Source organism: Myotis yumanensis, unplaced genomic scaffold, assembly GCF_028538775.1.
Source record: "Myotis yumanensis isolate MYYU_CA2020_CCGP unplaced genomic scaffold, mMyoYum1.0.hap1 SCAF_13, whole genome shotgun sequence".
NCBI lineage: Eukaryota > Metazoa > Chordata > Mammalia > Chiroptera > Vespertilionidae > Myotis > Myotis yumanensis.
The window spans coordinates 17,199,690-17,220,486 of record NW_027223764.1 but is presented as its reverse complement, the minus strand read 5'-3'; the positions used below and the strand labels follow the sequence as shown (position 1 = coordinate 17,220,486).

General features: G+C 52.2%; 2 protein-coding genes across 9 annotated transcripts; one reads left to right on the top strand and one right to left on the bottom strand.

Annotated features, from left to right (window-relative positions):
• Positions 1 to 2,505: 2,505 nt before the first annotated feature.
• On the bottom strand, positions 2,506 to 3,988 carry CUNH10orf95 (chromosome unknown C10orf95 homolog). Of its 2 annotated transcripts, none has more exons than XM_070431832.1 (2): positions 3,897 to 3,988; positions 2,506 to 3,647 (listed from the first exon to the last, which is right to left on the bottom strand). In XM_070431832.1, exon 2 carries the CDS (start codon positions 3,591 to 3,593, stop codon positions 2,952 to 2,954), a length of 642 nt encoding a protein of 213 aa, XP_070287933.1. In that variant the 5' UTR covers positions 3,594 to 3,647; positions 3,897 to 3,988; the 3' UTR covers positions 2,506 to 2,951. The 2 variants fall into 2 exon arrangements, with proteins under 2 accessions (XP_070287933.1, XP_070287934.1); XM_070431833.1 differs by having other exon boundaries at positions 3,854 to 3,902.
• Positions 3,989 to 6,347: 2,359 nt separating this feature from the next.
• Positions 6,348 to 20,151, top strand: MFSD13A (major facilitator superfamily domain containing 13A). 7 transcript variants are annotated; one of them, XM_070432397.1, is made up of 11 exons: positions 6,348 to 6,552; positions 9,564 to 9,621; positions 9,971 to 10,193; positions 14,020 to 14,261; positions 14,678 to 14,760; positions 15,331 to 15,783; positions 15,910 to 16,012; positions 16,536 to 16,632; positions 17,150 to 17,321; positions 17,398 to 17,591; positions 19,328 to 20,151. In XM_070432397.1, exons 4-11 carry the CDS (start codon positions 14,094 to 14,096, stop codon positions 19,588 to 19,590), a joined length of 1,533 nt encoding a protein of 510 aa, XP_070288498.1. In that variant the 5' UTR covers positions 6,348 to 6,552; positions 9,564 to 9,621; positions 9,971 to 10,193; positions 14,020 to 14,093; the 3' UTR covers positions 19,591 to 20,151. The 7 variants fall into 7 exon arrangements, with proteins under 7 accessions (XP_070288498.1, XP_070288500.1, XP_070288496.1 ...); XM_070432399.1 differs by lacking the exon at positions 6,348 to 6,552 and adding an exon at positions 7,955 to 8,014 and having other exon boundaries at positions 10,023 to 10,193; XM_070432395.1 differs by lacking the exon at positions 6,348 to 6,552 and adding an exon at positions 7,955 to 8,014.
• Positions 20,152 to 20,797: the final 646 nt, after the last annotated feature.

The window sequence follows — 20,797 nt, the reverse complement described above, 5'->3', positions numbered from 1 at the left end:
CCGCCCCCCCCAGGTATTCAAATGGCTGGCAAAGGTCTTTGTCTCCACTCAAGAGTCACTCCTTTAGCCTTAGCCAGTGTGGCTCAGTGGTTAGGTGTTGTCCCATGCACCAAAAGGTTGCTGGTTCAATTCCTGGTCAGGGCACATGCCTGGGTTGCAGGCTTGATCCCTGGTGAGGGGCATGCAGGAGGCAGTGGATCTATGTTCCACTCTCACATTAATGTTTCTCTCCCTCGAAAAAAGAAAGAAGTCACTTCTTTAAAGAAGCCTTCTCTAAATATCCCACTGAAAACAGCACTCCATCACTTACCAGACATTACATCATATATGCTTGTTGTCGCCCTCTGTTTCTCTACATTGCACCTCTAAAGTAAGCTCCATGAGGGCAAGGACTTACTTGGGTTTCTCCTGTAGCCCCAGTGTCTCAAATACTGCCTGGCCTATTGCAGGCTCTCAAATGCCTGTTGAATGAATGAAGATAAATGTCACCCCTTGTGGTTTTGGCACCCACCATGCCCTCTGCCTGGCTTCCCCCTCACCCTTCTGTTTGCAGGGCCAGCTTTTTCATACTCTGTAGATCTCAGTTTAAATGTTACCTCCTCAGAGAAGCCTTCCCTGATTACCTTATTCTAATTAAGTTCCACTACTCCACTTGCATTGTCCACTTCAGCCGCTATTTTCACTGTAGTACTTATGACAATTTCCCTTTATTTCTTTGCCTGTTGCCCCATCCCCGTGTCTTCCTACTAAAATGCAATTTCCGTAAGAGCAGAGACTGTCTATTCACTACTGTATCCCAGGGCCTAGTACAAGTTGCTGGCAAATAACAGGCACTCAAGAAATTTATTGGATGGACTTTCAATGGTTAAAAACTGGAAGGAATTCAAATGTTACAGAATATTGGGAAGATGTTAAAGAATGAGGTAGCTCCATGTGCATGGGCATGAAATGATGTCCAAAGTATACTTAATATAAAACAGTGAGGTTCCTTTCAAGTAATTAGTACCATGTGTACAGAAAAAAATAGATTGGACCCCAGTGATCATTTGGGGGTGAGGGATATTAGAAAAGATTTTAACTTCCTATATTCTATATTTTTGTACTGCAAACTTAAAAAAAAATCACTAATATTTGAGCATTTAGTACCTGCCAGGCACTGTGGTAAACATTTTTGTTGTTGTTGTTAATCCTCTCCTGAGAATATTTTTTCTATTGCTTTTCAGAGAAAGTGGAAGGGAGGGAGGGAGAGAAACACTGATGTGAGAGACACACAGAATGGTTGCCTCTCAAATGTGCCCCCCTGGGCCGAGGAGCAAACCCCCAACCCAGGTATGTGCCCTTGACCTGGAATCCAACCCTTGAACCTTCGGTGCATGGGCTGATGCTCTAACCACTGAGCAGAACTGTGGTAAACATTTTATGTGCAGAATTTCATGGCATCTTCTCAGAAACCTTATGCTATAGGTTCTGATACCATCATATCCATTTGCAGTGAGGAAGCTGTTTCAGGGACATTAAGGTCGCACAGCAGACCTCTATCACCTCCCTATGTTTCGTAATTAAAAAGAAAAAAGGAAAGGGAAACAAGATGAAACTAGGAATAACAAATTTTGATCCAGGCTTTGCACAAAACATGCTAAGCAAACTTGGCTCTGAGCGCCCTAGAAACCAGGGCAAAGAGAAAAATCTGATCAGTTATGAGATACTTGGTGTTTTCAAGATTAAAACCCCACAAACAAACGAACAAAAAAACCACTCACCAGGAGAAACCTTCCCCAAGTGCTGAGGTTTCAGAGAACTTTTCCATGAAGCTCATAGACACAGTAGTGTTCAAACGATCTATAGCTTCAATAACATACCCGAATGCCCAGGCAGCTTTGGCCACTTACAAATGAAAGTTCAGTAAAAGCAGTTCCACAAGGAGCCAGATTTATACAGCCGAGGTATCAGATCAGGTGGTCTGGCTAGCCCATAGTTAAAATTGGGTGTGTGGACCTAACCCTCCAACAAACACCCACAATTATTGCAAATTCAACTTATTAATGACTATTAGCAAGAATCAGGAAACTAGAAGTGACGTGCAACTTGAATTTCGACGCTAGTGAATTTTCCAGGTAGGTTGGGTTGGTTTTATGCTTCTTTAACAGACAAAAAAACTATGGCTTAGGGAGCCTAGTTACATGACTAGAAAATGTCAGCGCCAGCTCTGTCTATGTCTTAGATCTCCCTTCCCCAGCCACGCCTGCCACCTGTGCTTCAACAAGAGCTTATGCCCTCAGAAGCTCTCTGTGGGTGGGGTGCAGGGGCCTGCGAGGGTGTCCTGCACGCTGCAGGTCTGCAGACAGGGCTGGGTGCAGCCAGTGAGGAGGCACATTTTCCCCCAGTGGGCCCCTCTAACCCCTCCCAACTCTTTGAACCCCAGACAGGGAAGTGAGGCTCACATTACGCAGAAAACACCCCAGCTCCAAACATACAAATGATCCCGCAGTGTACATTTGACTACGTTTATTTATTTTTCACGACAAGCTAGAGAGAGGTGGGCCCTCAGCTTGAGTTCGGGGAGCTTTGCTAGAGGGAGGAGAAGAGAGGGAAAACGGGGGCTCACCGCAGGCTTCTAAGGTGAAGAGATGGGGAGGAGGAGAGAGATAGGAAACAAAGCGTCCAGGCCCTTCTCCCACCCACACCCAGGCCTCCCAAGTCCACGTAAAAGGAAATCATCGTAACAGGACACCCGCCCAGCGGTGTCCTTCCTCCCTCCTCGCTCTTCCCCCACCATCCAGCAACAACAGGAGAGAAATCAAGGCCGCGCAGGAGAGGGGCGGCGGGCAGCGGGTAAAGGAAAAGCGGACAGGTGACAGGTGCACCCAGCCCCCGTGCAAAGCCGAGGTCTCCCTTCTCGCCGAGGAGGAGCGGCGCGCGCGCCCCCGGCCGGCCCCGACCCCGCGGCGCCCTCAGCCCAGGCCTTTCCTCGCCTTTCGGCGGCCGCGCTCCGCCGCTTCCCCCGCGGGGCTGCTGTCATCGCTGCCGCTGCCGCTGCCGCCGCCGCTGCCGGCGGGCGGGCGCAGCAGGCGCCTCTGCGCGCGGAACTCGGGCTCGCCCACGCGCGGCGCGGCCCGCAGCAGGAACTCGCCGCCCCGGAAAGTGACGCGCACGTCGGTGCGGGGGTACGTGCCGTACACGCGCCGCAGCTCCCGGCGCACGAAGTCCGGCAGCTCCAGGCGCGGGCCCCACGCGCGCTCCACGCGGCCCCAGCGCAGCTCCGCCTGCAGGCTGCCGCCCTCGGGCCACGGCGCCCAGCTCGCGGCCCCCGCCTCCGCGGGCGCGGGCATCAACGATCCCGGGTAGCCGGGCGCCGGGAGCGGCGGGGGCAGGGCCGCGGCGTAGGCCGGCGGGAAGGCCCACCAGAGCGGCGCGGCCCCCGGGGACGCGCCCGGGCCGTGGAAACAGTGGTATTCCCGCGGGGCCGCCCAGCCCCCGGGGTTCGGGGCCTGGATGGCGGGCAGCAGCAGGGGGCCAGGCAGGTAGGTGTAGGTGAGGGGCTGCAGCGGAGGCCAGGCGCCTTCCCCGGGCGCCAGGCAGCTATAGGAGTACATGGTCGGGAGCGCAGGCGGCAGGTGTTTTTCCTGGGGCCCGGTCCTGGTCCAGACCTGTAGCGGGGGTGGATGGATACACTTCGTTCTTATTAACCACCAGTCCCTGGGACCTGCTAGTCAAGGGCCCTGGATCATAGCTTGAGGCTGAACTTGCCTCCTGACTTTAGGGAACCCTGCCTAAGGTGTTGGCTCCCACCTTACCTCTTGTCCCAGGTCGGGTTGGAACCCCACTCTCCCAGCACACAGTACGGACCCAATACCTTTGCAAGCAAGCCCTTAGCCCAGAAATGCTGTTCCACTCACTTATCCCCTTCAGCCAGGGCAGATGGTCCTCACAGGCAGGGGTTCCTCTCCCACTTTTTAGTTGAGCTGCTCCCCTGCAGGCCCTGCCCCAGCCACACCTCCCCGTTTCCAGGCAAAGGGAAACACCTTGAGCTGACCAGGAGCTAGCCAGCCTGAAGGAGCTGCTGGTTGTACCCACAGTAACCTAGATGCCGAGCCCTGTGCTCCGGGATACCTTCACCACAACTTGCTCAGACTCACACAGCCAGCTATGGTAAGGGGGAAATTCAGCCTCATGAAGTCTATGCTGTGGCTATCTCACAGTCCTCTTGCTCTAGAACAGCGGTTCTCAACCTGTGGGTCGCGACCCCTTTGGCGGTCGAACGACCCTTTCACAGGGGTCGCCTAAGACCATCCTGCATATCAGATATTTACATTATGATTCATAACAGTAGCAAAATTACAGTTATGAAGTAGCAACGAAAATAATTTTATGGTTGGGGTCACAACATGAGGAACTGTATTTAAAGGGCCAGAAGGTTGAGAACCACTGCTCTAGAATGTGACATAAAAACTTATATATATATCTCTGTATATAGAGATATATATATATTGATTTCAAAAAGAAGGGAGAGGGAGAGAGAGATAGAAACATCAATGAGAGAATCATTGATGGCTGCCTCCTACATGACCCCTATTACTGGGGATCCAGCCTGCAGTGCATGTGCCCTGACCAGGAATCCAACGTGACCTCCTGGTTCATAGGTCAACGCTCAATCACTGAGCCACTCCGGCTAGGCAGAACTTCTAGTTCTTAATAATCGTGTGCAGAACATGGTGATATCATTATCATTTAATAGATAAGGAACCAGAAACTCAGAGAAGTTAGGCCATTTCCCAGGTTCACAGTCGGTAGGTAAGAAGCACAGTGATTTGAACCCAGAAGCTAGTTGGGGGAAGCCAGAAAGATTGCTCCCAGTCCTCTCTTGCTTTAGGTCACTACCCTCCACCTTTTTCTTCCCCAGTGGGGTGGATAGTAATCACTGAATGATTAAAATTGGTGCCCTCTCCCAGCTGCTGGGTGGCCAGGCCATCATAATTTCCTTCTGCCTTCTGTTGACTCAGACAGCTCTGGGTGGAGCTTGTGGGGAGGAATTGAGAAAAAGAGAGGGAGAAAGCTCATGGACACCGACAATAGTGTGGTGATTGTGGTGGTGGTGGGGGGGGAGGGGAGTGTGGGTAAAGGTGGAGGAGGGTACAGGGTGATAAATATGGTAGGGGGGGGGAAGAAGGAGACATATGTAATACTCTGTAATACTTTAAGCAATAAGAAAAAGAAAATGGAAACTTGGGGGGACCCTCCCTCCAGCTGTAGAAAGCTCTGGGAAAAAGTGAAGGAGACTGAGAAATTGTTAGGTAGGAGGGGAACCTGGGTCAGAGAAGTTGGAAGCCAAGGAAGGAGAGAATTTCACGGAACGAGAGTGTTTGTGTATCTATCTGTACCAGGATCCAGGAACTCTGATATTCAAGAAGTCAGGCAAGCAATATGGCCTCAGTCACACCCCATGTCCCCTCCTAGTTAGCTCTGTGCTTGGCAACCAGGAAGGGAAATTGGAGATAATTACAAGGTCCAGCCCTGGTGACAGCACTAAAGGATGACTGGTTACACCGACTGTAAAGCCAGATGGCTGGGAAGCTGAGTGTAACCAGGGGCATCAAGTGCAACATAGGGGCCAAAGTCTTTCTAATTGTTTCACATTAGTCTGGCCTCTGGCAGTCTTACCTTGTTCCCCCAATTGGACACCCAGGGAGGGCTAAGTAAAGACTCGGGGCTTGCTTTGAATGATGGCACGTGCTGGCCAGAGATAGAAAGGCAGGGGCACTTCTTTTGTTCATTTACGGAGGCCCTACCATGCCAGGCTCTGTGCTGAATGTTGGGTTTCTTGTCCTCTCTTCTCACTGCCAAGAATGCATAGATGAAGGTAAAGGTAGGGGTGGGGAGAAATGGCCACTTTCTTTCTAGTCACGAGGCTTTCTGGAGCAGGAGGGGTTGCTGCAATTGCTTGAAGTCTAGAAGAGAAATGATGTGTGTGTGTGTGGCTTAGGAGAGACAGAGGAGGTAAGAATAGGGTCTGAAGGGGCAGGATTGGGAAGGAGGGAAATGAGACAGGCTGGTGGGAGATGAATTCTGAGGGCAAGGCCTCTGGGATCCCTGGGGACTCCCCAAGGACTGGTTGAACATACTCTAGCCCTTGGACGCCAAGGCTCTTGTGTTGGACCATTTGCTATGGACGGGCCCTTTACCAGGTTGTCAGGAAGGAGGGAGAGAATGATATTCTTGTTGACAACCATCAACAAAGGCATAAGGACCAAAAGTTTGCAAGACTTGTATGCCCCTGTTTCTCATTTAATGCCCACAAAGTCCTCATAAGGCATAACATCAAGGCTTACAAAAGTAGGGACCCATAACAAAGAAGTAGAGCTAGGGGAAGGGGCCCAGGTCCCCCAGCACTGAAGGCCATGCTTGTTGCCCTATTTCCAGGGAAACAGCAGGTCTTGGGTGTGTGCTGTTTGATCGCCTGGAAACCTAACCAGGCTGACAAGCCGCCTGGGAGAAGACATGGGGCATCCTCACCAGACTAGACTGAGCAAAACGAAACTTTGAGGACCTGCAGGGGTAAGAAGAGGACAGACTCTTGTTCTGGGATCCAGCTTGTCTGGACCTCTTGCTTATTGTATGAATGTCAGTGAATCTCTTTGAACCTCAGTTTCTTCATCTGTAAAATGGTGATGATAGCACCTGCCTCCAAAGAATGTTGTGAGGACTCAACAAGAGAATGCACATAGAGTTCTTTTTAAAAAAATATATTTTATTGATTTTTTACAGAGAGGAAGGGAGAGGGATAGAGAATTAGAAACATCAACCAGCTGCCTCCTGCACACCTCCTACTGGGGATGTGCCCGCAACCAAGGTACATGCCCTTGACCGGAATCGAACTCGGGACCCTTCAGTCTGCAGGCCGACACTCTATCCACCGAGCCAAACCGATCCAGCATTAGGGAGTCCCAGGTTGTGCCACTGCCACCTCCTTATCTGTGTCATCTGTGCATCCAGGCAGACAAGGCTTGCAGGAAGGTGCTGAGCTCTCATTCTCTGAATTAATGCCGAGGAAGGACAGGGGAGTTGATTTAAACTTGTTGTCTGAGTGTAAACCAATCAGGAGGCTTTGGCTAGACATAAATGATAAGGATTTATTTGATGATCTTTGGGATTTGCAAATGGGAAATACAACTAGGCAATACCCAGAGTGTTCTGAGTAAGAGACAAAAGCCGTGAGTTCTTACAGTAAAAAGTACATGCTTGAGAAGAATCAGTCCTGTCCTCTTAGCCTCTGGATTGGTCCGAGATGGGAATCACACAGATATCAGATGGTCTAGACCAGGGGTGGGCAAACTTTTTGACTCGAGGGCCGGAACAAAAGCATGGATGGAGTGTTTGTGTGAACTAATATAAATTCAAAGTAAACATCATTACATAAAAGGGTACGGTCTTTTTTTTTTTAAGTTTTATTCATTTCAAACTGTCCGGATCCGGCCTGTGGGCCGTAGTTTGTCCACGGCTGGTCTGGACACTCAACATTCTTCCCTAATGTCTGCAGGGGGTTATCTACAGATTTCCATACATATCTCCAGGCATTGTTGCACAACTGAAAGGTTCAAAAGTTTAAGTTCCCAGGGTAATTAAAGCAAGCATAGAATCATTTCCTCATGCCGCAGCCTAGTTTGATTTTAGTAATTTAGCCGTTTGACCACAGTGACTCCGTTTTATTTCTTCACGCTTTCCTCACACTGAAACATTAAGCTCTGAGGAGGGGATGAGCAGGTCCGGAGAACAGGCAACCCGCCCCTTCTCCCAAGTTCTCTTTTGGGGGCCGTAAGGGCAAGTGCCCATAACAAACATGGCGGCGGCGGCCTCGGGCGCGGGCTCCTACCTGCCCGCCGGCCGTCCCGGAGCTGCGCGGAGCCAATCGCTGGCCGGGGGCGGGGCACAGGCTGGGGAAGCAGCCCGGGGCGCGCAGGACCCCTGCTGGCTTCTGGTTCCGGGCAGCCGGGAGCAGGCTTCGGCCGCCACGATTGCGGTGAGGGGTTGACCGCGGCGGGGCTGAGGGGCAGGAGCGGGCCGGACTGGGGGCCGGTCGGACGCAAAAGGCAGACCGCGGGGGACGGGAATGCAGTCCGCTCCGGGAGTCCCGGGTGCTGCCCGCGGGGTCCCCGGGGTGACCGGGCTGGGGGCTGGAGAGTCTGGGTCAGGGTGGGAGAAACCTGGGCGCGGGCGGTGCGGGTGGAATCCTTGCCCTGGGGCTCCCGGGGGCTGGGGCGCGCGGCATGCTTCGGCCCGATCCATTTTATTAACATAAAGGCCCTTAGCCCAGGTGACGTAGTAGAGCCTCTTGGGGAGCTTTAGAGGAGCACCATGCTGGACCCCACCCCTAGAAATTCTGATTTAATTGGTCAGGGGTGAGGCCTGGGCTTGGGTGCTATTGATTAGGTGATTTTAACGAGCAGACCGGCTGCAGATCCATCTCGAGTTTCAGCGCCAGCCCCCGAGTAACGAGCTCCTGCGGGGGAGGGGGAGGGAGGAGGCCCCTCCCCTAATCAGGTGAAATTCCTTTTCCAGCCGGAGGAGGAGGGCAGCCCACCCGCGTGGGCTCCCCCAAGGCCCTGGCCGGTCGGGCCTTGCTGTGGGGACACTGGGCAGGAAGACAAGGCTCCCGATAGCCAAGCAGAAGGCAAAACTGAGAGATACAGTGGGACCTGGGGGTGCTGCCCTTCCCGAGGGTTGGAGAACGCTCCTATTGGTCTTTTAGGGGCAAATGCACCCACCATGTATTAGTTGAGCACCTACTGTGGTGAAGGAGCCTGGTGGAGCAGGGAGCAGAAATCAGAAGTGGGTCTGACCTGGCCCTGCCCTCAAGGAGCCCATCGGAGGCGGGAGGAGGATAAGGGAGGCATTTGGATCCTGATGCTGGAGCCAAGGGATTTGAAAAGAGGAGAGAACACCTGACTGGGTGTCCTATGGAAGGCTGGTGCCGCTAACCTGGGCCTTGAATCAGCAGGATTTGATAAAATGGAGGTGGGCAGGTTGACGTGAGAAATGCTAAAATGTTTTAGTCAAAAACCCCCATTTTGAATCTTGGCTTCAGCACTTAATATCTCTCTGTGACTTGGGGCCAGTTATTTAACCTCCTGAGCCTTGGATGGAGATAGTAACCAGAGTTGTAAGGATTCATGATAATGGATATAAAAAACTGACAAATCCTATACACTTGAAAACTGGTGCATAGTTACAGCAAGGGTAGTGAGGAGGAAGGAACGGCATGAAGAAAGTTGTGAAGGTGGCATTTCAAAAGAGAATCTGAGGTTGGGAGTATATACCAGGCGGACAGAAGCATCAGTGTTGGCTGCTAGAAAGACAACTTCAATCATGGGTTTGACAGAAGGGAGACTGACTGAAATCTTTAAAAGATCATGAAACCAACTGTCAGAGACATGAAAAAAAAATTATTAATAGCTACTGTTTATTGAGGGTCTTCTATGTGCCAGATACTGTGCTTGATACTGTGTCTACCTTTTGCATTTCAGCCCACAGCAATTTAAGAGGCTGACTTTGTCATTCTCACTTTATAGATGAGTCTGAGGCCCAGGGAGAGGGAGTGGCTGGCTCAAGACCACACAGCAGGGAACGGTATGGCTCTCCACAAAGTACCAAGGTGGGGGTGGATTCTGTTACAGGATATTTCAGCAGGCTATGCACGAGGCTGGGTGGGCTCCTGCTCTTTCTCCCTCGGGGAGGCAAGGATGTTATTCTCTGCTAGGGTGGATCGAGAGTGGGAGGCTAGTAGGGGAAGGCATTTTCTGATGGAGGAGCAGAATCTGGAAGAGAAATCCTGTGAGTGACCCTGCACACTCCCCTCGCAGCTTCTGCCCCTGGACACAGGCGTAGCTGGACAGGCTGCTTGGCCTCTAGCCCTGCCCTGTGCTGGGGGCTTGTCTCTGGCATTCCCGAATATTATATTTGCCCCTGCTCATTGCAGGCCCTCCTCTTCTGACTTTTAAAAGTCTCTCCACCTCCTTTACCACCATCAGAAGAGACCTGACTGCCAGGATATTGCCCTGCTGCTGCCCTGATCTGTTATAAGTGAGCCCAAGGAAGAGCCAGTTTCTGAGCATCTTCCATGTGGTTTGCCTGGTGCTCGGGACACTAGTTTAATCCTCCCTGCACTCCTATCAAGATGGCATTATGACCCCATCTTACAGGTAAGAAAACCAGGACTCAGACTGGTTAAGTGGCTTGCCTGAGGTTACACTCTTAATAGGAAGTGCAGTTGACATTAAACCCAGACCCTTCTGGTGGCACAGTCATAGCCTTTCCATCTCACCCCCTCAAAGGTTTTCTACTGTTGTCCCAGTGGGGGAGCCTGGAGCTTGGGAACTTGCCTGCAAGGTTTACCTTCTCCAGCAACTGGGGCAGGTCACTGGACATCTGGGTGGGAAAGGGAGCATCACTGCCTTGGACAAAGGCTTTGGAGGTGAGGTAGGGGAGTTCTGATTCCCTGGGGGATCAGAGAAAGTGAGCCGGGTTAAGATTAGTAACAGGGGTACATTGTGCTTTACAGCCCCAAGGCACCTTTGTACCCCATCCTTGTGTGGTGGGTAGGGAAGGCTTCAGAGGTTCAATAGTAATCATCTCTAAAGTGCTCACCACACTTACCATGCTGAGTGCTTAAGGGTCTTTTTTCATTGACTCACTGACCACTAACGGTAGCCTGAGGAAGGTTGGCCCCTATTGCAGATCAAGAAGCAGGCATAAAGAGGTTAAGCAAATTGCTCCAGGGCACACAGGGACTAAGTGGTGAAGTCAGGACTTCGGAGACCTCCAGTGTGTCTTCTCTCAGCTCTGTTACTTAGAAAGTGCCAAGGGCACTTGTAGGGTGACGGATCTTCATGATCTCCGTTGTGGCGATGGTTTCACAGGTGCATACATGTTAAAACTGATCAGACTGTACACTTTGAACATGTGCAGATTATTGTATGTCAGTGAGACCTCAATAAAGCTGTGAAAGAAAAGAAAAGCATTTCCCACCAACCATTCCTTCAGAGGCTCAAAGTTCCAGAGAGAAGCCACTTGGCCATCTTCCTGCTTTGGGGTAGGGTAGGACCATTGTGGCCTGGGAGAGGTTCTCATAGACGTAGTGGGTGGTTTCAGGTAGTTTTGGCTGCTTCTCCTTCTCTCCTTCCTTCACCACTAGGCATGGACTGGCAACAGGCTGGGGGTGCGTACAGATCTCTTGAGTAATTGCCACTTGGCTTCCAGTGAGTCTGAGAGCGACCCAGGGAGATTCTCTCCTCTTCTCCCATCAGACCCTCTTTCTTTACCAGCCAGTTACTCCCGAGCAAGAGTGTCAAGTTCAGCCCATTCTCCTTGAGAGGGAGATAGAGGGAGAAGACACAGGCCCTGTCCTCGAAGGCCCCCAGTCAGGCTGCAGTGGGCAGGCAGGAGAGTCTGCTGTGCAGGGGCAGAAGGCATCAGTGAGGGCCGAGGAGTTGGAGAAGGTCTCCTGGACACGGTGCTGGCTCCTAAAGGATGGGGGAGATAGAGATGGGGAGGTGGGGAGGGTGCTTCTCATGGGAGGCTCCAGCAAGCACAAAGGCCTGGCCAGAGGAGAAGGTGGCTTAAAGATGCAAGGCAGGTCTGGCTGGACAGGCTGGGAGAGGCCAGACAGCAGAGGCCCCTGAAGGCTACGCAGGGAGTGGGAGCCATGGCGGGTAATGGGGGAAGGACCGGTCCTGTGGGGTCATTACTGTTGGACTGGGGCTGAAGTCAGCTCTCTAGGGCCTGACCTTGCTGGGAAACAAGTTTTGGCACTGTGTGTGAGAGTATGTGTGAGCGTGCGTGTGTGTGTATGTGTGTGCTCACCCACACACACATGTATGCATGGACATAGAGATGAGGCCCATGGGCAGGTTTGGGTCACAGAGGCTCAGCCCCCGAGGGTGGGTATAAGTCTCCTAGGGTTGCTGTAACAAATGACCACAAACTGGGTAGCCTGAAATAACCAAAACGTATCCTCTCACAGTTCTGAAGGGTAGAAGTCCAAAATCAAAGTGTCAGCGGGGCCACAGTCCCTCTGGAAGGCAGATCTAGAGGTGTCCATCCTTGCCTATTGCAGCTTCTGGCGTTTGCCCTAATCCTTGGTATTCCTTGACTTGTCGCTGCATCACTCCAATTTCTGCCTTCGTCTTCATCTGGCATCTCCCTGCTGTGTGTGTGTCTGTCTCTGTGTCCAAATTTCCATCTCCTTATAAGGAAACCAATCATGGGATCAGGGCTCATGCTAATTCAGTATGACCTCATTTTAACTTGGTTACATCTGCAAAGGCCCTATTTCCAAGTAAGGTCACAGAGGTACTGGGGGTTAGGACTTGAACACATTTTTTGGATGCAATTTAATTCACAACAGGGAGTGTGAGAAAAGGAAGCACCCATAGCTTCCCGCTGGAGGTCAGTCAAGCACACACGGGCTTGTTTCTCTAAAAAGAGAACGGCAGCTTTGAGCCTAACAAAAACGATGGACTTAATGCCTCGCTGTTTATTTTATTTATTTTAAAAATATATTTATTTTTATTGATTTTTTACAGAGAGGAAGAGAGAGGGATAGAGAGTTAGAAACATCGACGAGAGAGAAACATCGATCAGCTGCTTCCTGCACACCTCCTAGTGGGGATGTGCCCGCAACCAAGGTACATGCCCTTGACCGGAATTGAACCTGGGACCCTTCAGTCCACAGGCCGACGCTCTATCCACTGAGCCAAACCAGTCAGGGCAATGCCTCACTGTTTAAAGTGCACTCATGGACCAGCAACGTGGTGTCACCTGGGAGCCTGTTAGAAATGCAGAATCTCAGATTCCTCCCCAGACCTGAGGAGGAACTACGTCTCAGCACAGTCCTCAGGTACATTTCAGTTGGAGAAGCAGCACTCTATTAAAAATCCCACTTTTATTTCCTTTCCCACCCATGACCATCAGGCCAACCAGCCAGTTTCTGCACAAATCGGCCTGGTTGGAAACCAGGCAACCACGCTGTCCTTTGTTCTCTCTTTTCACGTAACACGTTCTTGAGTTTCTCTTCCATGTGTCGAGTTTCTCCATGTGCTTCCGTTTTCTAGAGAGCATCAGCTTGCTGAGCCAGTCCCTTTGTTGTGTTCTTGGGCTGTGTCCAGTTTTTTGTTGTTTGTAAGCGTGGCTGCCATGAGCATCTCTATACACATTCCTTTGGGGTTAGCTCCTTGAGGAGGAATTTCTGGACTCAAAGTGCATGGGCAGTTGTGGACTCTTATTATGCTTCTATATCTATGGGACTTAACGTCACAGCAGGTTTCTCCATTTTATCCAGCAGTTTGTAGGGACCTGATTTGGGAGGGCAAGTGGCAGATAAGGCTTTGGAGCCAGAGAGGCCAAGGTTCAAATCTACGTTTTTGCTGTGTGACATTGGGCAAATTACTTAACATCTCTGAGCTTGGCGTTGCTCTATAAGATTGTAATAGTGCTATACACTTTGTAGGGATTTTGTAAAGCTAATAATGACATCACCAACATCCATTCATTGACCACTTTCTGTGAGTTACCTTATTTAATCTTTTAAGCGTCTCTGCAGAGTAAGCGTGATCATCTCCTTTTCCCTTTACAGAAGAGGAAACTGAGGCTTGGGTTAAGTAGCTTGCAGTTATATTGTAGGTACACCGCCTGCCCAAGCCCAAGGTTGTCACGTCTAGATCACGAAGGGCAGATGGTGCACATGAAAGAAGATACTGAGCACATAGCCCGAGCAAGGTTAGCCCTGGCTCAACACTTGTTGGACGCCTGCCTTTGCTTCCCACGCCTTTATCAGTTTTCTCGGGTTACTCCCGGGTATGGTGACGAACACAGCACTGTTTCAGCTGTATGTCATTAACAATTCCCCAGCTCTAGTTTATGTACAAACTTTCTCCCAGTTGAAAATGAGTTTTTAAATGACTCACAGGTCTGTGGTTTGGAGCACTGCTGGCTCTGATCCTTGCAGCTAACCAGCTCCTTCTTCCCCAGGGACAAGGATGGCCAGACTGCACGTGGCCACGAGTGCATCTCAGCGCTCCTAGGCTGAGGCTGGGCTGGCAGCCATGGGGCTGGGTTGGCCCCAGGCCTGGCTGTTGGACTTGCCCACAGCTGTGGTCTATGGCTCCCTGACCCTCTTCATCACCGTTTTGCACAACGTGTTCCTGCTTTACTATGTGGACACCTTTGTCTCAGTGTACAAGATCAGCAAAGCTGCCTTCTGGGTCGGAGAGGTAGGCCAGTGCTGGGGTGGGAGTTGGGCAGATGGCAGTGCTGGGTCCCGCCAGGAGCTAGGAGCCAGGAGCGTGGGAGCAGGCCAGGCTGCCCACTGAGGCTCAGCAAGAAAAAAAGCTGAGCTGGAGGCCTTGATGACGCTTCAGTGGGGATTACACCAGCTCTGGCCACTGTCCTATGAGCCAGGGACTGTTTTATGTATTCACATACATTAATGTATCAGCTGGGCCACGGCCAGGTGGGAGTTTGATGGGGGCAGTGGCCCGTAGAGTGGGTTTTAGCAGAGGGGCTGACCTGAGCAAAGTGTGCAGGCAGGAAAGCTGTTGTCATCTGTAAGAGGTGGTGAGCAGGCGGGGTAGGGGAAGCCCTGGGGAAGAAGCTGCCCGGAGCCCACCCGTGTCCCCTCTGCCCGCAGACGGTGTTTCTCCTGTGGAACAGCCTCAACGACCCCCTCTTCGGCTGGCTGAGTGACCGTCAGTTCCTCAGCTCCCAGCCCCGGTTTGTGTCTTGGGGGAAGCTCACCGCTGGTCCTGTCCCATCCCACCCTTCCCCAGGACTGGAGGACCCCCCCACCTGTGTTTGGGGTGGGGAGAGAAAGGGAGACCGTTTTCAGCTATTGTCGAGGCTTCCTCCGCTCCCCGAGGTCAGGGCAGACTGTCTGGGTTGGCAAAGTGGCCTTGACTAACTGTTGGCCTTGATCACCTTGTGGAGAGATGGACCTCAGGTCCACTTGTCTGGCCCCTGGGACTGGGCACTCACTACCTCACACTCTGCTGCTTCTGGCAGATTACTTTACCCCATCCCTGCCCATCACTGCCCCAACCCTGAAGAAATGGTATCACACCCCTCTTTGGCCCTCAGCCCTGGCAGCTGGCAAGGGAGCGGAGGAGGGAGTACCCCCTGGTGAGTTGTGCTTCCTAATTGGAGGCTGAGGACTCGAAGCTCAGTGGGACACCCTGGGGTGAGTCCCACATTCTGGGCCTCTGTCCCTCTTCCGGGTCCTGAGCAGGGGGGACTGGGAACCACGGCTGCAAGGGCACCTCCCGACAGCCCTCCTCTCCCTGGCAGGTCAGGCCCTGGGCTCTCCTCGAGGGCCGTGGTGCTGGCACGGGTGCGGGCACTTGGCTGGCATGGGCCGCTGCTGGCGCTGTCGTTCCTGGTGTTCTGGGTGCCCTGGGCCCCAGCAGGCCTGCAGTTCCTGCTGTGCCTGTGCCTCTATGATAGCTTCTTGACGCTCGTGGACCTGCACCATCACGCCTTGCTGGCTGACCTGGCCCTCTCAGCCCATGACCGCACCCACCTCAACTTCTACTGCTCCCTCTTCAGTGCGGCTGGCTCCCTCTCTGTCTTTGTCTCCTACGCCTTCTGGAACAAGGAGGACTTCTCCTCCTTCCGTGCCTTCTGCGTGGCACTGGCTGCTGGCTCTGCGCTAGGCTTTGTGGGGGCCACACGGCTCCTGAGGCGGCGGGTAGAGGCGGCTGGTAGGGAGCCAGGGTGCCCAGACCTGGCTGCGGATAGCGGGTGAGTGGCCAGCACTGTTCTGAGTCTGATGTCAGTGCTGATCCCCTGTCTGATGGGTGGCTGCCCTGGGGTGGGGGTGGATCTGGCCCAGCCCTAGGCTGTTGTTGACTCCCCTCTGCCCCATAGCCTGTGTGGCGAGGAGGCGGGCAACATCACCTTGGGCCAGTACCTCTGGCAGCTGGCGCATCACCGGAATTTCCTGTGGTTCGTGGTCATGGACCTGGTGCAGGTATGGGAGCAGTCTCCCCCACCCAGGATAGGCAGGGTAGGCCTCACTCAGCGGAGTAGGTTTCTCAAACGCTGGGAAATCAGTCTTGGGCTTCGCGTGGTGACTGCAGGGTGATTCGAAGGCAGGGACACAGGTTGGGTAGTTAGAAGACCTGGGTTCTAGCACCATCTGAGCTCCTAACTCCTTGTGAAGTCTTAGGCAAGTCTCAGCCTCTGGGCACTCTGTGACAAACTTTTAAAAATACCAAGTGCCACACCTAAAACACAGGTAGTATATAAGCTAGCCAGATCGTTTTTATGTCATTAAGCTTGCTTTACTAAGGTGTTTTTAATTTAAAAGAAAAAAAAACGTTTAACTGTTCCAGTGACAATGTTATCATTCCTAACTTAGCAAAATTCGATAAGCAACAGGAATTGGTTTTAGGTCTTGTGGCATGTTCCATGCTGAGGGACGGGGGATAAAGGCTGCTCTTGCCCGGGCCGCCCCCTGCCCGCAGCCTCCTCACCGCCCTGTTGGGTTTCAGGTCTTCCACTGCCACTTCAACAGCAACTTCTTCCCCCTCTTCCTGGAGCACCTGTTGTCAGACCACATCTCCCTCTCCACCGGCTCCTTCCTGCTGGGTGAGTGGGTGTCTCGGGCAGGCTGGAAGGGCAGAGGCTCGCACCCCAGCACCCCTAGCCCAGCTGCAGGCACAGCCACTCCCCAGCTCGGGCCTGGGTGGCAGAGGGCAGAGCCTGTGGTGGGTTGCACCTGCAGCCCCCAGCTCTGTTTTCCTGAGGAAGGGGTGAGGAAGCCTGTTGCGGGTAGGAGGGGGCGGGGCTGCTCTCATGGTGGTCCTCTCGGTGATGGGGCCGCCCAGAAGTGAGTCGGCACAGTGTGCCAGGCCTGGCTGTGAGTCCGGACCGTGCTTATTGACTGTTTGGCCTTGGGTGTTTTATTTCCTATCTTTGGGTCTCCAGTTCTCACCTGTAAGGTAGGAGTAATAGTACTGACCTTAAAAGGCTGTGGGGATTAAATAAAAGGATGCAGATTAGCTCTCAGCACAGAGCCTGGCAAACCCTGAATCTGACTGTTAAAATGTGGACAATTGTGGAAGCTGCCGCAGTGTCCCTACAAGGCTGCACCCCTTCTCCTCAGGCATCTCCTATGTCGCCCCCCATCTCAACAACCTCTACTTCCTGCCCCTGTGCCGGCGCTGGGGCGTCTACACCGTGGTGCGGGGGCTCTTCCTGCTTAAGCTGGGCCTGAGCCTGCTCATGCTTCTGGCCGGCCCCGACCGCCCCGGCCTGCTCTGCCTCTTCATTGCCAGGTATGCCCTGCCCTCCCTCACCCCACACCTCTGTTGCACCCCTTCACTCTTGCCTGCTTTCTCTCTCTGCTGGCAGCAACCGTGTCTTCACGGAGGGCACCTGTAAGCTATTGACCTTGGTGGTCACTGACCTGGTGGATGAGGACCTGGTACTGAACCGCCGCAAGCAGGCGGCCTCGGCGCTTCTCTTCGGCATGGTGGCCCTGGTGACCAAGCCAGGCCAAACCTTGGCCCCACTGCTGGGCACCTGGCTGCTGTGCTTCTACACAGGTGAGGGCCCAGGGGCTGGCAAGGGGCTTGCCTGGCGTACCAGCTGACAAGCCTGGCTCTAGGCCTGGTGAGGGAGAATGGTGACTGGATCACCCTGGTGCCACACCTCCTCTGCCTCTCCGCCATGAGTAGAAAAACTGGGTTTCTGATTCTTCTTTCAAGAGTTCATTCATGGATTCGACACATATGTATAGAATACTGTCTCTGCCAGGTGGTGCTCTGAGTGCTAGGGAGACAACAGTGAGACACATGAGGTCCTCACCATCGTGAAGCTTAATTCTAGTTGGGAGGAGGGGGATGTGGTGTTATGTAGCCAAACAAGAAAATAGCAGATGGTGATAAGCGCAGGGGTGAAAACACAGCAGGTCTTCAACAGATGGGGTTTTGTTCAGTGTTGTTGCATTATAATGTTGATGAGATGCCGTAGGAACTTTACTTGTTTATATCGATTAGCCTATGCCAGTGATGGCGAACCTTTTGAGCTCGGCGTGTCAGCATTTTGAAAAACCCTAACTTAACTCTGGTGCCGTGTCACATATAGACATTTTTTGATATTTGCAACCATAGTAAAACAAAGACTTATATTCTTGATATTTATTTTATATATTTAAATGCCATTTAACAAAGAAAAATCAACCAAAAAAAATGAGTTCGCGTGTCACTTCTGACACGCGTGTCATAGGTTCGCCATCACTGGCCTATGCTAAAGTTGGTTCATTATACATTGTTTCACTTAGAGTCACAGAACTTATTGAGGACATTGAGTGAGGCCTTATTGTAATGAGTCTGAAAAGCTACTTAGTGTGGTCTGGGACGGTCTCTCTGAGGAAGTGACAGCCAGATAGGAACTGAATGGGAAGGATTTGGTCTACAAAGATCTCAATGGATCCCAGAGGAGTGACAAGTGCAAAGGCACAAGGTATCAGGAGTGGTTAGATCAGTGGTTCTCAACCTGTGGGTCGCGACCACTTTGATGGTCGAACGACCCTTTCACAGGGGTTGCCTAAGACCATCGGAAAACACATATTGAATATATAATTACATATTGTTTTTGTGATTAATCACTACGCTTTAATTATGTTCAATTTGTAACAATGAAAATACATCCTGCATATCAGATATTTACATTACGATTCATAACAGTAGCAAAATTACAGTTATGAAGTAGCAGCGAAAATAACTTTATGGTTGGGGGTCACCACAACATGAGGAACTCTATTCAAGGGTCACGGCATTAGGAAGGTTGAGAACCACTGGGTTAGATGAAGCTGGAAATGTTGATGAGGGCTCTGGAGAGCAGGGCAGGGTTTGGATTTTATTCTCAGTTCAAAGAGAAGCTATTGGAAGGGTTTTAAGCAGAGGGTGACATGGTCTGATTTGTTTTTAAGAGGTGGCTCTGGCTGCTGTATGGAGAATGGATTGTAGGGAGGCTGTGGCAGAGGCGATAGACTTGGACCAGGGTGGTGCTTGGAGGCTGGAAGGAAGTATTTGGGGTTGGGATGTGTTTTGGAGTTGGGTGGAGGTGAAGGATTGGCTGTTGGGGAGTGCTAAAGTCAACCAAGGAATCTAGGAAGACTTTGAGGCTTTTGGCCCATTGGGTGGATGGCAGAAAGGGAGGAGCAAGGTTGGGGTAGAAATCAATGTGTTTTGGTTGTGTATGTGTGGCATCTGAGATGTGGCACTGTGGACCTGAGAGGAGCACAGGGCCGACTCTGTTCTGCACGCTCTCGTCGTAGGTCATGATCTCTTCCAGCAGTCCCCACTGACCCCTGTGGGGAGGGCCCATCCCTGGCCAGAACCCCCGGCCCCACCCCCGGTTCAGGCCCCTACACTCCGCCAGGGCTGCTTCTACCTGCTGGTGCTGGTGCCCATCACCTGTGCTCTGCTGCAACTGTTCACCTGGTCCAAGTTCACGCTGCATGGGAGACGCCTGCGCATGGTCAAAGCCCAACGCCAGAATCTGTCAAAAGTCCAAACCCTTGACATTAAGACAGTGTGAGAGGTGCAACAAGGCCACTCTGATGAGGACACTGCCCACAGCTCTGGGCAGGAGCCACTTTTGCCAGCCTGGTGTCCTGCTCCCCTGCCTTCATTGGGTGCAGCCTCGAGATCAAAGGGCAGAACGGGAGCTCCTGGGTCTGAGCCAGGAGAGTCATTGGGTCTGAGATCGTGCTTGGCTACCTGGCCCAGCTTGGGCAAGAGCTGGGCCAAATTTGCTCAGGGACCTGCTTGCTCCATGGGCAGGAGTAAGAAAAGGACCAAGAAGGGATGGGAATGCCCTGTGGTCACATGGGGTTGCCACAAGGCACAGAGGCCTATCCCCCCTGCCTGGGGCTGGGGCTTCATGTGCGCTCAGGAACCACTTTTGATACTGCCTTTCATCCAGTCAGGGGTGCTGACTGGGAGTCCCACCCACTCCGTCCCCCCACCCTTCCAGTGGTGTCTGCCATCTCTGCTTCAGTTGTGCCTGAAGTAGCATGCCACCGCTGCTGCAGGGCTTCTCCATGCCCACCTGGCCTCCTAAGAGGTTCAGCTCATCAAATGGATTAAAGTCATTCTGTTCCCATTCCTGAGGTCTGTGCTGTGTGGGCGTGGTGGGGTTGGGGAATATGACTCATTTAATATGAAAAGCACTCAAGAGCACTTTTCCAAAGTGAGTTGAGAGGCCACCCACATCAGATTCACAGAGGCAACAGGGAGAACCTGTGGACTGGTAACTGCCTGGGCACTTGGGATGCAGTCGTAGCCCCAGGGCACTTCCAGGTACTACGGCTGGACACGGTGATCAAAGAGGAGCGGCTCCTCTTAGGCCAGAGCCCGCAACCTTGGAGACACCAGAGAGCTTTCAAAAATGGTGATAGGTCTGAGTTCTGTTTCCCAAGGTTCTGCTTTCATGGGTCTGGGGTTTTGGAAAGCTCTGTGGTGATTTTACCAGTGTTCTAGGCCTTGGCAGCCCTGGCCTCTGCTTAGATGCCAGTAACAGCGCCCCCTTTACTCCCCTCCCACTCCCATTATGACAACCAGATACTTCCAGGCATTGGCAAATGTATATGGAGGGCAAAACTGACCTGATTAAGAACCACTGCTCTGGGCCAGTGGTCGGCAAACTCATAGAGCCAAATATCAACAGTACAACGATTGAAATTTCTTTTGAGAGCCAAATTTTTTAAACTTAAACTATATAGGTAGGTACATTGTTATTAACT